At 35.6% G+C, this 16,322-nt stretch overlaps 1 protein-coding gene across 1 annotated transcript in view; it reads right to left on the reverse strand.

Moving 5' to 3' along the window:
• Positions 1 to 16,322, reverse strand: part of MALRD1 (MAM and LDL receptor class A domain containing 1) — a 650,667-nt gene that overhangs the window by 351,339 nt on the left and 283,006 nt on the right. Inside the window, exons 26-27 of the mRNA XM_070500958.1 lie at positions 12,992 to 13,239; positions 9,075 to 9,366 (exon numbers count right to left, since the gene is read on the reverse strand). Coding sequence (XP_070357059.1) covers positions 9,075 to 9,366; positions 12,992 to 13,239 — 540 coding nt within the window. The remainder of the gene's footprint in view (positions 1 to 9,074; positions 9,367 to 12,991; positions 13,240 to 16,322) is intronic.

Here is a 16,322-nt window from a genome sequence, read left to right on the forward strand (position 1 = left end):
AATAACCTGCAAAACCTATCTCCCCAATATGTCTCTGATCTCCTAACCCACTACCTTCTTCCACCTTTCATTCCTTTCCAGCTACAATGGCCTCTTTTCATACACGTCTGGTATGCCCTGCCTTGGGTGCACTGACCTTCCTTTACTTGGAGCGCTCCTTGATATCCAATTGGCTAATTTCAAGCCTCTTTCAAGTCTTTGCTCAAATAACCTTATTATGTTAAGTTTTCATTGTCTGTGTTTGTCTGTATTATTTATATGATCTGATTAGACTTGGAAGAAGTGTGGATCTGTTACCATTAGAAGAAAGTTACTAGCAGTGCACAGTACTCAGTTCTAATTTACATATTACCTGTAGTTACCTGGAAAGAAGTATCCATCCATTAAGGGCAAAGCCTCAGAAGAGTGATTGAGTGGTGGTTTCCATGGGACAGCATGAAAGGCAGAAGAAATTCAAGCACTGCAGGAGCAAGTTGGCTGCATTGGATTTTATCAGCAGAGTTTACAAAAAGAAATAATTGGCTCAGAACTTTCCATTTTGGGTTCAAGGCCTGGTCAGAAACTCAAGGTGTTTCTAGACGGCCCTAAAGGAACTTCTTTTCTCTTGTAGGCACAAGGCTGATGTAGGCAAAATTCAGAGACAGAGTTTGACTTACCAGATTGCAGAATGAAAAGAAAGGTTGAAATCAAGCCTGGCAAGCAAGGTGTTTGAAGTGAAATTTGGTGCACTGGTTGGGAAAAAGTTGGCTCTTTAGAACCAGAATGGCACAGACAACTACAAGTGATCCAAAGAATAAAATCGAACTTTTGGTACCAAATGCTGAGATGGTCAGGGTTTAAATGCAGATAACATAAATCACTCTATATACTTTATACAGAATGTGATTTGATAGAGAGAGTTTTGCATATGAAAAATGGTTTAAACGGTTGGAGGAGTGATCTGTAGTGAATTCCCACAGGAATGACTCCCAGAATTGACTTCCCAAGAGACTAACTACCTGTATAGAAACCACAGAACATCTTTCCTGGTGACATCTGGAAAATCAGAGATCCTCTAAGTGTAACCAGGGACAAGCCAACATCCAAATAAACATCATAATTACACAGCATCTAACAACTGAAAATAATAAATTCTTTTATTAAGATATACACTTGGCTGCTATGCCAAACCACAAAATAATAGTGGCTTAAAAGGAGAGATTTTTTTATTACCCTCTCCCTTAACAGAATGAGCCAAGCATCCATGAGCTGATGTCCCAGCTCTCTGGTGTTTGGGACACCAGACGCCTTCTATCTTGTTGCTTGCTAAACGGGCGACTTTTCAACTTCATGAATTAAGATCAGAACTTGAGCTCCTGCCATCACATCCACATTCCAGCCAGTGAGAAGGACAAGAGGGAAATGGAAGGAATGTCTCTTGCCTTTAATAGTATAACCTATAGGTTGCATGGAGTGTCTGTTCACATTCCATTGGCTAATATTTAGTCTCATGGTCCCCATTTGCTGCAAGGGAAACTGAGAAATGTAGTTTTTGGTTTTGTTTTTTCAATTCAAGATGGATTGATAAGGTCAACACATAAAAAGCAATTATATTTCTATATACCAGTAATAAAAACAAACAAATACAATTTTTAAAAGAGACTATTTGAAAACTATCATTTGCCATTATATCTAAAATATTATATAGGATGCTCTTTCTATAAAAACTACAAAATATTTCTGAGAAAAATTAAAGATGACCTAAATAAATGCACCTACCCTTACCATATGCAAGGTTAATATTGAAAAAATCAATTGCTTTTCTATATCCCAGGACAAAAAATAGAAAATGATATTTTGAAAGACACCACTTACAAAAAATTATGATTTCATTAGCTAAGAACATTAAATATCCTTAACATAAAACTACAATACATTATTGAATAATTTAATCTATGGAAATAACATATTTTTCCATTTATTGCATTGGAGAAATGGTTATCTATATGCCTATCTAAATATTGAGAGATTTATTACTACAAGAAGAAGAAAATGCTTATCGCAGAACAAATAGCAGACTACCACAGCTCCAGTCTTGGGTGGTTCAATAAAAAATGACACCCTGTTTACAAAGCAGTGCTTACGTTATATTCTGTGGTTAATGTGTACAATAACTATATTACGGTAAAGCAATATGAAAGAACAAATTTTAAATAAAAAATTCATTGGTTACCTTAACAACTAAAGAGATTTCAAATTGATAACATGCCAATATTAGCTAATACACAATATGCCAATATCCAATATAATTAACATAGCACAACAGTATTACTACTTTCTATTAAAACATTCCATAATTTTAAATAAGATGTAATGATGTCATGTATTTTAAATTATTGCATGGGATAAATAATGGAGAAATTGCTGAGTAAATATTTATAAATGCTTCCTATGTTATGTTATATCCAAAACTAATTTTAAATATTCTAAATGTATTGGCTAGCATTTCCAGAAATGTTCTTTATATGAGTTGTATAGAATTTTATACAATATCTGCTCTATAATATCTGAAATTGGAAGAAGAGAAATTTGTAGAATATAGAGCTATGCAATAGAGCAATAGAGAAATTTGGGACATTAGAAAGAGGAAGCCTGGGCAGATACCCAGCTGCCATAGTAAGGAAATCTTACTTCTCTTTGGAACAAACATATAAAAAAGCAGAAAAATTCCAGAAAAATTGATTGTATTAAAGGAGAAAGGAGAGGCTGTGGAGTTAGTTACACTATTAGTTACTATATCTATGAACAGAAGACAGGTATTTTTTCAATAGACCTAAGTGGCAAAAAAGAAACAGAACTTTCAGACTTTAAAAGGCCCCGTAGATCCCTGGCCATTCAAATCTGAACTATCATAAGTCCAAGTGCTGGCTAACCGTTTCCCCCATCATGTTCCATTGAAAACTGACACTAAGTACAGCCCCTTCCTACATAATGTTAGTAATTTGTTCCTAAAAATCAGACGTTCTGTTTTGAAATGCTATATCCATAGTCAATTTCCCATTATTCAAATGGGAAAATTATAATGCATTACACATTTACACATCTATCTCCAACTAAGTTCTAAATATGCAAATGAGACACAGCAAACCACCAATAAATAAAGGTATTATGTTTATCACTGCATTTGCAAGAGCCATAAATTCTTTTAAGCCAGTGATGTCTATCAGTTTAATTAGCTGTTCCTTCGAGTCTTCGTTGTTGTCTTCCTTGGACTAATATTACATGTTTACACGAACAAACTTAGTAGCAAATCCCTCAATGAGATAATCTAAGAGCTGTTCGACTATTTTTTAATCAATCCCTTCAAAGCCAACGTTCCTTGATCAAAATGTTGCATTCTTTTATCCTCTCTTATATTGTCATTTCTTTTATTCATTTCTTTGTTTTCCTCTCCACAATTTTCTTCGACACTTTCTCCATTTCCAGGGCCATTCGTTGTTCAAATTAGACAAAAACATGACTACATGTGAAAGATGCTGAGGAAACCTATTCAGAACAAATGCATGATAAAATAATGGCTCACGGTGCATTTGCTGCGGTGGCGCCTCTCCTCACCATAGCAACGGCCATGACGAACACCCTCTATTGCCACAGCATGAAATTTTCAAAACATCTTTGCCTACCAAATGTATTTGAAATGGAACTTGAGATTTTTCCTATAAATATATTGCTTAAACAGCATTCTAGTGAGTTGGGAGTGATGCAAATATATTTTCCAACATAAATATTAGCCTCCCCCCCAAAAAAAGAGTAGGAAGAGATATAGGCATTCTATGAATTTGAGTATTAAAAAGCAACAGGTGTTCTACTGGGGGACATTAACTTGGAAAACATTCTGAGGAATACGCCTGTATATTTAAAAGGAATTTCTTTCCTTTTTCTCCATCATACGCGACGAAGTCATCAATTTCTGTGAATTCCAGTACTATTTCTTTCCTTTCCATTGCTTATTATGAATAATAAATGAAAGCAGCATATTTAGCAATTAGATGTTTTGAGGCTTTTGTGAGAGCAATTTCTTTGAAGGGAACAGGGTGGGTGGAAGAGCCTTGACCCTTGCTTTGAGCAATAAATGGAACATGAAGGAAGAAGGCAAGTATGCAACATGATTTTAAGAAATTTCAATTTATGCACAGTTTAATTTCATAATCTCCCCAGCAAGGAAGAGAACTGGCAGAAAAAAAGGGAAATGACATATACGGAACACTGACTATATGCCAAGTAGTGTTTAGAATATACTATATATTATTATTTCAAATCTTTTCATATTGCTCAGAAGAAGATGCCAATAGTTCCATTTTTACAGACAAGAATGATAAGAATTAGAGAAGTTAAGTAGATCAGGTGATATTACATGGGTAGTAAGCAGTGCAAAGATTCAAGTTCATGTCTTTAAACTTCAAATGCATGCACTTTACACTAAACATTGTGTAGGGTTCATTAAATTACAGAGCCGAGTACAACCAGCCCCATTTCCCTAGCCCAGGACACTGACCCAATAGCTATGCCAGCATTTTCATTAGTAGGTAGCAGCCTTTTAAACTACTGCCAAATATTTCAGAGAAATGAGTGACCTCAAAAAGGAGCTAATGCATTTAGCCCCCACTGCCTTCCATACATTTTTTAAAGCAAAAGTTGATTGCTACATTATAGTTTAAAACATATTTGTTGTATAACTTATATTTTGAAATAACTGTGGGGATTTAAAACACACACATACACACACACAAACACACACACACAAGACTGATCCTTGTCTTCATCATACTTAGAGTTTTTATTAAATATCTGCTTATAATATAGAAAATATGATGATCGTCGCTGTATTTGCATATGAACATTTAGAAGAGGAATCTTGGTTGTCTTTTTCTTATTAAAATTCATTAAACAATTATTTTTATCCATCATCATTTGGCAATTAACAAAATTGCCATCAAAATAAGCTCTTAAAATATAACTTCTAGATACTTAATAATTTAATAGTACTTTTGTTAATAAAGCCCTGGGTCTTATTTGACTAATTAGAATCTGTGATTCCAGATTCAATTCAATCGCGTCTTCCTAAATATATGTGTTTTGCCTCCTCTTGTCTTTTCTATTTTAAGCTATCTTTGATGGAGTTGTTAGCCTACACACATGAATATAGATGAAAAGTCTGTGTGAACTAGAGTCATTTCCAAAAGTTTAATGAACTTAGCCACTGCTTGTGGAACACAATGCCGTGTATCCTTCTTCAATCTGTGAAAGTTCCAAGTTAAATGTTTTTGCAGTAATGAGAAATTAAGAATCATTAAACATTTCAAAGATACACACAGACACATTATTCATGACACATCAAGAATATTGCATTATAGAGGTTTTCAATAAATAAGACTGAATGATTATAACACAATGTAAAATAATTATATGCTTGTGATCTCTGCAAGAAAAATAATTTTGCCAAAACAAATGGTAGAAATATGTTCTTAATAAAATGCAAATAACGGAGGCTTACTCTCAAATGTCTGTACCCCCTAAGGAATACTGGTAGAGATGCCCAAAATATAGGATAACGTAAAAGGAGATAATTTTTATTGAATAAATGCCTATCATTTACCAGACTTTAGACTATGCAAATTATATAGGCAATTACGTCTCTTCATTCTTAAGAGCTTATGAACCTAAACAATAGGTTACAGTCTCTCTGCTTTATGGATGAGGAAATTGAGTCTCAGAGAAGTTGTGCAACACACAGCTAATAAGAAGGGAGTCTAATATTAGTACCTAGTGCACCAGAACATGGTACCTGTGCTTTCACATTTGGCCTTGGAATACATTTTTGTGCTTCTATTTAAATAAGAATCTAACTGCAATTCTGGGGAATTCATAGATTTCTCCCTGACTGGTGGAACCCCATTATCAGGCCCAGATCCAAAAGCTCCCTACAGTGTTCATTTCATCTCCTGTGCTTTCTGCTAGGGGAGCCATTGGCCACGAGCGGCCACTGAGCAATTGAAACGTGGCTAATCCAAAGCCAGATGTGCTGTGAGTGTAAAACATACACTGGATTTAAAGACTTAGTATGAAAACAAGAACGTAAAATCTCTTACTAATATTTGTATATTGCTTTTATGTTGAAATGATAACATTTTGGCTACATTGAGTTAAGGAAAACATTAAGTTAATTTCACATTTTTTAATGTAACTACTAGAAAATGTAAAATTACACGTGGCTTACATTTGCGACTTTCATCATACTTCTATTAGATGTCTGTGATATCATTGGACTCTCTTGCACCAACTTTCATGAAGATCAAAGAAAGCAGTTGGGTTTCTATTTGTTCAGAAAATATATATACACATACTCATAAATATGCATATATATACATATACATGCATATATACAGACAAATATATACATGTATACATATATATATATACACATACATACAGCCTTCCTTTAAAATGTCAGAGACTCTGACAGAGTCCTCTGAACTCACAATGAAGTCGTTTTTAAGAATCATTTCACAGTTTGAGTCTAAACAAAGTTTAGCTTTTCATTTTTACCAGGAGAAAAGTGTATACTTTTAGTTTCTGGCGGCAGTTCAAGGTACATCAATTACTTGATAGGAATGCTAACTCCATAGGCATTTATTTTTCATCTGCTGCATTTGAATGTAAGCATCACCTCTGAGATAGCTATGAAAACAAATTCTTTCACTTCAATTTGCAGGATGCTTCTAATGAGATAAATAAAGGCATTTGGAGTTTTTTTTTCTTGGATTCCTTCTACTGCAGCTATTGCATACTTTCAAGGTATGTTCATTTGGGGAACAAATTAAAACAAATTCACATTCAAGGTGGTACCAGTTTCCCCGATACTCACTACACGAGGTGCCTGCTTCAGCCAAATTACCCACGGACAGTCCACCTCTGCCGTCGGCAGGACCCCATCTTGACTCTGTCTCATGCCCTGGGCCTGCCTGCAGTGCTCTCCCCACAACTTTCTTTATCTGGTCCTACCATGCTCACTCTTGGCCCCCCTGTCCTGCAAACTGAAGGGATCTTTCCTTCCTATGAGCTCCAAGTGTGGTTTTAAACTCCTGCACATCCTGTAAAGAAGTCTCAAATTAGATACTCTCAACTGGATGCTCTCTTTATCTCCTCTGCATTCCCATAAAGCTTTGCATATTTCTCCAGATACTTAATTATATCCTACCTGATATTAGAGTTATTTGAGATATTTTTTCTATTCCTCCTCACCATATTGAGATATTCTCAACAACAGGGATTCTCTTATTCTCTAGTAATCCAAAATTTAAATACAATACATTAAATATCATAAGGACAGAACTCTAGCATTATTCATATGTAGCCTTTAATTTGATAATTAATATATTATTTGTACCACTTTGTAGATACTTTTTAATTTTCCCTTGGGAAGTTTTAAAAAATAACTTTGTTCAAGATTTCACAGATTTAGGAACTTAATATCTCCAACAAGATTGGTTTGTTCCTCTTGCATCCCACTTAGTTCAATGAAGTTTGAACTGGTTCAACATAGCGCTCCCTCACTATTTGGATGCTATGGAGTCATTTTTTATTACGATAAAAAAGTTACTATTCAAAAGACCAGACCTATACAAGAGCTAATATAGCTGCCATCCAAATATTCTACACAGAATAGAAGGCAAACCTTTCTCAAGGCAGTAGATTAGTCTGAAGTATCTGAAACACTTTTGCATTAAATGCAAATAAGTATACTTATCCCTCTTCACAGTCTTGAAGCTTTGTTTTCCTCTCTATTATTTCACATAGTGCTAGAAACATGTCAGGCAAAGAGCCCGTTTAGTTGTCAACTGGGAAACATTTATCTAGAAACTTCCTCTTAGCCAAATTAAAATACTCCCTTTGAAATGAATGGGGAAATAAAGGCAGAAATGGCAGTGTTCCCCATTCTACCAACCATGTTAAAAGCCAGAACAAACAAATTAGTTCATCCTTTTTAAAGTACTTTTTTTTCATTAATTGTGAGATATAATTTAGATTCCAAAGGAATGGCACTTTTGTTTTCTACACTAAACTCATCATTTAAAGATTAATATATGCCATATTCTCAATTGACAAAATTTTCTCTTTTGTCATTTTAATAATATATGTTGCATTTATTTTCATCTCATATCTTTAATATATGGATTAATTATCTTGCTATTTGAACTTTTTACAACATTATCACTGTGTGTATTATATTGAACATTTAGCAACTCAACATTTTAATATAATTCTTCAGACAAATTATAAAAACTTTTAGGTGAAAAGAATATATGGACATATTCAATCAGCTACACTATTTAAATTTTTAAACTCAACCATTAAAATTGGAATTCCCAGGGGCTGGCCCCGTGGCCAAGTGGTTAAGTTCGTGCGCTCCGCTGCAGGCGGCCCAGCGTTTCGTTAGTTCGAATCCTGGGCGCGGACATGGCACTGCTCATCAGACCACGCTGAGGCAGCGTCCCACATGCCACAACTAGAAGAACCCACAACGAAGAATACACAACTATGTACCGGGGGGCTTTGGGGAGAAAAAGGAAAAAATAAAATCTTTATAAAAAAAAAGTACTATTCATTAAAAAAAAAAAAATTGGAATTCCCATTGGTCTAAAAAAATAAATAGCATAATCACAGTAACGTTTAATTAAAATTGAATAAGTTTGTTCTTGACGTTCTTATATTTTATTAAGAATGAATTGACATTTGTTGAGGATTGACTTCTGAATCCAGACTACGAACAACCCATATTCTCTTATTTTATTGATCTAGAAAGAAGCTGACTAAACAGAGAACTAAGGAACTGGTAAATATACTGAAGCTTGGAGAAAATTTGAAAGACAGTTTTAGGAGTAAAGGCTTAAAAGATAAATTTGTAGATTCAAAAAGATTTTTCTTTATGAAAACACTTAGTTACTAGGGGTTTATGTCATTTCTTTTCCATTTCCTTCCTTCCTTCCCACCTTCTGCTCTGTAAAAACACCAAACAAACGCAAATTAAAAGGTACCTGTTGGAAGAGGCACTGCCAGTTCTTCTTTCGAGGAGTGATGGGATGGTAGACAACTCTTGGTAAGCACAATGTCATCAAGCGCGATATCCCCATCGTGGCCTTTCCCGACTCTCCCTTCCAATTTGAGTTGGAAGTCCTCATCACTAGACAGTGATACTTCTTTCCGATGCCAGAAATTGCCTTGTTCTACAGTGAGGTTCAGTAGGACCTTCGTTTGGTTTGAGACTGATACCTGGACCAAGGCGAGTGCCCTAGTGCTATTTCCGTACATGTGATAATGAAAAATTATCTGTAACCAAGAAGAGGAATATTATATATAATTAGCACAATGAATTCCATCTTGTTTTCAATTACATCATCTTGTCGTCACCTTTATGTACAGATTCCAGAAGCAAAACTAGATCTGGATGCTCTCTTGCTCTGTGAGTACTCCAACACTGAGTAAAGTTAAGCCAGCCTTAAATCAAATGTTGAAACATATGGAAGATCATAAAACAAGGATCAAACAGAAATTTATTTTAAAAAATGAGCAGAGTTTACTTTCTTTCTTTACTTTCTTTCTGTGACTTTTAAAGGCAGGATTCCTTGAAAAACTCTTAAAGTCTACTGGCAAAGGAATAAAATAGCATTAATAAGCTATTCGTTACATAAAAAGACTTTTCATGATTAAGAAATAGCAGGGACTAAAGATGATCATTTTCAATCTCATGAAACTTAAATCATTTTCTTCAAAATAGCAGAGTACTCTATTGCTTATTCCGTCACATTCTTGCACTTGAAACACATTTCAGTTCTACAAGCTCCTCAGGGCTCCTCTCTATATAGCGAAACCACCAGAACAGCAATTACCCAAATTTTACTTGAAATGCTAGAAACATGCTTTAGAAGAGCAGCTTTGAGAGTTTTTCCTTGAATAAAAATTAATAAAAGCAATTTCAGGGATAAGATGTCAATGTTTCAAGGACGGAGTTTGCCAGATTTTTAGTGATTGTTATGCAGAAGGGGAAAGTCAGGAACATTCTAGGAGAAAGAACAGCACAGGTTAGGAGCAACAGGAATTCAGAGCGTTTTTAAGCTTTTGTCTTGTCATTTGTATGAATGAAGGAAAATAGTAATGGTGGATCTTCACACAGAAAAGACAGCTTGGAAAGCTACCAGTCATAGATATTATACTCTAGAGAAGGAAAAATGAATGTGTTTAAAGGGTAAAGAATGTGATTACCCAATATGTGCAACGCACACTTCAGAGAGTATCAAGAATAGGTAAGCCATGTGAAGCGACACTACTGAAATTTCCTAGCTGATGAAACTTTCAGGTATTATCCTACAATCCAAAATGTTTCTTCTATTGATTAACCAATTAATGTTGGAAAACATGAGCTCCGTGACCACTGTGACTTGTCTGGGGACTGGTGAAACCTGAGTAACTGAGTGGAGTGAGAAAAAAAAAAGGGTCTAGGGCAGCCTCTTGCGCAGCATTGACAGACACAAGAGGAAATGATGCAAGGGGCAGAGCACAAGTCTGTTTGGCTCCCTTGCAGTCACAGACATGGCCTGCTCAGTGTTCTGCCTTGTTTTGTCTTCCTATTTGTGCAAGAAACATGAGGCATATGTTTTACGTCGCCGCAAATACTTCCTTATCTTCTTGAGGCCATTTTCTGAATGACACCAGCAGGTTCACATGCAAACAAACATATAAAAACCCCCACTTATACAAGAACACTTGATGACAACATAACCTTATCACAGGGCAACCTGAGCAAATAAAAATCTACAAAGTACTGAATTCTTCTAAGGAGGCATTTTCACTGGAAACTTCAGAGTTACTCAGAGGTTCAAGGTTTTCCCTCATCAGTCTCTGTCTGCATCCCTCCCACTACTCTACCCCTCAAAAGGAAGAAAAATCTCCAATTTGATTTTTTCTGCTTGAAGGTATTCCACAAGGTCAAGTGACAGAGAGGATTTTCGTGAAAATTTGGGAGGTCACTCTGCTTACCTGATAAACATATTTTCTAGAAGAGAGACCCAATCATTCCCAGCATGACCTTTACTTAGTTCTCCGTATTAAATCTATATCATAAATATTCATAAAATGAACCATTCATCATTAATTTTTTGACATTTCCTCTAGGCATACTTCATTATTCTCACACACATGTTTAAAACAGTGGGGGCTACAGTTTTGGGACCAGGGAAAAATAGAGATGGATGAAATCCTTAGTTACTGCAGGATGAAAAAAAAATCTTTTGAACATTTTCAGAGGAAAGGTCTAAATAGAAAAGCTTAGAAGTCAAACTGGAATTTTATACATTTCATGTTTAATTTTTAATTAGCTTTCTAAGACTAGAACTAATTCACAATTTTCAGAATATCTATGGATGTACAGAGATAGATTTTATATAGATTCAACATATCCAAAGTCTTGTGTGTTTGGGCTTTATTTTTGAGAAACTATCAAGCAATTTGGAAGACAGTAAAAACAGACAAAAATAAATGTGATTGAAGCTCATTTTTTCCCCAAACTAATTAAATAAAGTTTAACATAGCTCTTTATGATTTTTACATCCATTCTAGATTGCTGACTGAGTTCTCTCTCTAAAACTGATCTGACTGTGTCACTTTCTTGCAGAAAATCCTGTCTATCAAATGTGCCTGAAGAGATAAGAGAGATGAGATTAATTCCTGAGAATTCAACTACGACATCTACTTAAGGTGAGACAGAAGAACTCCTCAGAGAAACTAGAGGTTGAACACATATTAAGGCTGTGAGAGTGGTAGGCTGTGAAGGCTGGTCTGTATGAAACAGAGGAACAGGCATCAGTAAGAGATGCAGGTACAAGTGGGGAGCCTTTCAGCAAAAGTTTAAGATGTCTCCTTCCCAGGGTTAAGGCTCTTTCTATTGTGGATACAGGTACACAAGACTATTACAATTTGAAGATAATAAAGATTTAAATCATATTATCATCTCCCAGCCTGATTCTTTGATCAGCTAGTAACTTTCTGGATGTAAGTCACTTTCCGTTCAGTTCTCAAACTTTGGGGGACACACGACTCAGAATTCATGTGTTCAGATCTTATGGAGATTGCATTTCTCACTGTAAATATAAATAAATGGCACATTTATTTGCATATCAATCTCTCTTAAGCAAGATTCTTTTGGGAAGTCATCTCTGAGTGCTGAATTTATATTATACGTAAACCTGAATTTAGTTCCTAGCCTAGCTGACTCAAATCCTTTGTGGAATAAAATAAATAAGGAAATGTTAAATAAAGGAAAGTGGAGGACCCTGCAAATACATAGTTATCATATGAAGCTGTTTGTCCCAAAGATCCTTACAGCCTTATTTAGACTTTTAACACTCTACAAAGGCTTTCTTCAATTTTCCGCAGAATAATGACCAAACCATCACTTCCTCCTGCCTACAGAAATTCTTCTACTTTTTTAGGGCCAAGTTCAGTCTTTCCTTTCCCATGAAAACTTCTTCAACATTTTATTGTGGTTCCCACTATCTCTACCATTAATTCTTGGAAATATTTAACTGTATACTACTTGTTGTTTAATATTTTTTCTGATGGTGGAATTTTCATAATTCCAATATGTACTAAACTTCTTGAGCAGAAGCAAATGGTAGGGCATTTTATTTCTTTCATATTATCCAGTGGTATGGATAATAACCATGAAATTTTCTAATGGTTTCCAAAATTCCAAGATCTGTAGAATCTACCCATAGGATAAATTCTTCCAACAGTTCTAACAATCCTTCTCTTTCATCCTTACTTACTTTCTCCCTCCCCCACATATCCCAAGTTGAATTAATTCAGCTTTATGAATGGTCTGGTCCTGGCCATTCCATTTTCTGCATTTGGCTCTATCCATCAGAAGTTGCTCATAATATATCTGTTTTTTCCATACCTTGCAGTTTTTGCTTCTTCTACTTATAACTGGGCTTGAAATTCTGGCTGTTCTCATGGGCTGCTGAGGGAACAAGCTCTTTATAAAGATGTAATGACCAGACGAATTTCGCAAGGTGTGATCAGCAGCTGGCTCCGTGCCTACAGCAGGGATGCTGCTGGCTTTCAGATTCCAGTCAAAGTCATCATCCTGCTCCTGCTCCCAGGAGCAAAGATCAAATTCAAAATCACAGCGCCCACTGGAGGTACCTGGAAAACATTTCCCAATTTATGGTAGAGTAAAAGAGGAAATTAGCTGACTTTAAGGCATGTAATCCAAAATTACAGTAATCTTGCCACATCACGTAGTATTCAAAACTTTACAATATTATCCTGACAGCAACATTAAAATAGGATATTTTACTTTGTTATACACAGCTATTTCCATGGCTTATGTAAGTTTACTTCTCCACAAATCTGTTCCTGTCTCAAAATCAATGAGAAAATATTTTAGCATCACACACATTTCCTCCTCCAAACGCATATTCGATGAATGTAATCTATTTCTTATCTCTTTTCATCTTTCCTTCCCAGGTCTTGTAGGGAATTTAGAAAGTTTATTATTCTTGGGAAATGCTGCCGAAAGCAAAAATTATTAATCAGTGTAATTATTTTTGAAACACACCCTCACTTTAGAGATAAGAAAATTGTAGAACAAAAGTAAGGTAAAAAGAATAATAATTTGAATTAATTTATTATAGTAAGTTGTAGAAATTAAATATGTTAAGTTGGATTAAATACCAATCATCTCCCAGGTATTTTAAAAATATTTTATTACTAACATTGCTTAAGTTTCTTTTTTCCATTTCCAGGAGAGTAAGAATTATTGAGTTCAATTACATCCTTATTGATTTTCTGCCCACTGGATCTATCCATTTCTGATAGAGGGGTGTGGAAAACTCCAACTGCAAGAGTGGATTCATCTTTCTCCTTCCAATTCTATTAGTTTTTGTTTCATGCAGTTTGACACTCTGTTTAGGCAATAACACATTAGGGCTTGTCATGCCTTCTTAAAGAATGGACCCCTTTATTATTATGCAATGCCCTTATTTATCCCTGACAACTTTCCTTCCTTTGAAGTCTGCTCTGTCTGAATTAATATGGCTACTCTTGCTTTCTTTTGTTTAGCTTAAGCATAGTATATATTTCTCCATGTATTTACTTTTATTTTTTTATATTTATTTATTTATTTAATGATTTTAGTTTTCCTTTTTCTTCCCAAAGCCCCCTGGTACATAGTTGTGCATTTTTAGTTGTGGGTCCTTCCAGTTGTGGCATGTGGGATGCCGTCTCAGCATGGCCTGATGAGAGGTGCCATGCCCACACCCAGGATTTGAACCGGTGAAACCCTGGGCCGTTGAAGCAGAGTGCGAGAATTTAACCACTTGGTCATGGGGCCGGCCCCTCTCCATGTATTTACTTTTAAATGTAAATGCCTTTATATTTAAAATAGGTTTCTTGTAGACAACATACAAGTGGGTCTTGTGTTTGGATTCACTGTGACAAGCTCTGTCTTTCAATTGGTGCATTTAGACCACTGATGTTTAAATTGATTATGGAGATAGCTGGATTAGTATCAACCATGTTTGTTACTGTTTCCTATTTATTGCCCTTGTTCTTTGTTGCTATTTTTGTCTTGTTTTTTCTGCCTTTTGTGGTTTTCATTGAGCATTTTATATGATTCCATTTTCTCTCCTTTCTTAGCATCATTTATACTTCTTTTCTCTTCTTTTTTTAGTGGTTGTCCTAGAGTTTACATTATACATTTACAAATAATCCAAGCTCACTTTCAAGCAAGACTATACCCCTTCACGGGTGTTGTGAGTACCTTATAGCAACAAAATAATACTAATGCCTCCCTCCCACCCCTTGCATCATTGCTGTCATTCATGCCACTTATATATGAACATACACGACTGAATATATTGTTGTTTTTATTTTGAATGAAATGCTGTCAATTAAATAATTAAGAATAAGAACAATAAAAGTCTTCATTTTACCTTCACTTCTTCTTTCTTGAAGTTCTCCTTCCGTGTAGATCTGAGTTTCTGACCTATATTATTTTCCTTCTCTCTAAAAAACTTCTTTTAACATTTCTTGCAAGATAGGACTACTGGCAAAATTTCCCTCAATTTTTGTTTGTCTGAGAAAGTCTTTATTTCTCTTTCACTTTTTTTTTTTGCCTTTTATTTTTGTGAGGAAGATTGACCCTGAGATAATATCCATTGCCAATCTTCCTCTTTTGTGTTTCTGCCTCCCCAAAACCCCAGTACATAGTTGCATATCCCAGTTGTAGGTCACTCTAGTTCTTCCGTGTGGGACGCTGCCACAGCATGGCTTGATGAGCAGTGTGTAGGTCCATGCCCAGGATCCAAACTGGTGAACCCTGGGCCTCCAAAGTGGAGCATGCGAATTTAACCACTTGGCCATGTGGCTGGCCCCCACTTCCTTCACTTTTGAAGGATAATTTTGCAGCGTACAGAATTCCAGTTTGGCGGGGGTTTTCCCCAACACTTTAAATATTCCATTCCATTCTCTTCTTGCTTGCATGGTTTCTGAGGAGAAGTCAGATGTAATTCTTACCTTTGTTTCTCTGTAAGTAAGGTATTTTTTCCTTTGACTTCTTTCAGAATTTTTCTTTACTTTTGGTATTCCCATTACCCAAATGTTATACCTTTAGTAGTTGTCCTAAAGACCTGGGATATTCTGTTCTGTTTTTCTCAGTCATTGTTCTCTTTGCTTTCCAGTTTTTGAGATTTCTATTGATACCTCCTCTAGTGCACATGTCTTTCCTCAGCTCTGTCTAGGCTACTAACAATCCCATCAAAGGCATTCTTCATTTCTGTTGCAGTGTTTTTGATCTCTAGCATTTCTTTTTGGTTTAGGTTTTCCATTTCTCTACTTACATTGCCCATCAGTTTTTGCAAGCTACTTTATCCATTAGAGAGCTTAGAATATTAATCACTGTTGTTCTAAATTCCTCATCTGATAATGCCAACAACCCTGCCATGTCTGGTTCTGACGCTTGCTCTATCTCTTCAAATTGTGTTTTTTGCCTTTCAGGATGCCTTGTAATTTTTTCTTGATAGCTGGACATGATATACCGGGTAAAAGGAACTGCTGTAAATAGGCCGTTAACAATGTAGGGAGAAGGGAAGTATTCTACAGTTCTATGGTTCTCAGTCTTTTCATGAGCCTATGCCTCTGGACTATGAATTTCACACGTGTTTCTCAGTTTTTCTTCTCCCCTCATAGGTGGGACAGGACGGCTAGAGGGAGCTAGCATTCATCAT

Source organism: Equus asinus, chromosome 29 (assembly GCF_041296235.1).
Source record: "Equus asinus isolate D_3611 breed Donkey chromosome 29, EquAss-T2T_v2, whole genome shotgun sequence".
Taxonomy (NCBI): domain Eukaryota; kingdom Metazoa; phylum Chordata; class Mammalia; order Perissodactyla; family Equidae; genus Equus; species Equus asinus.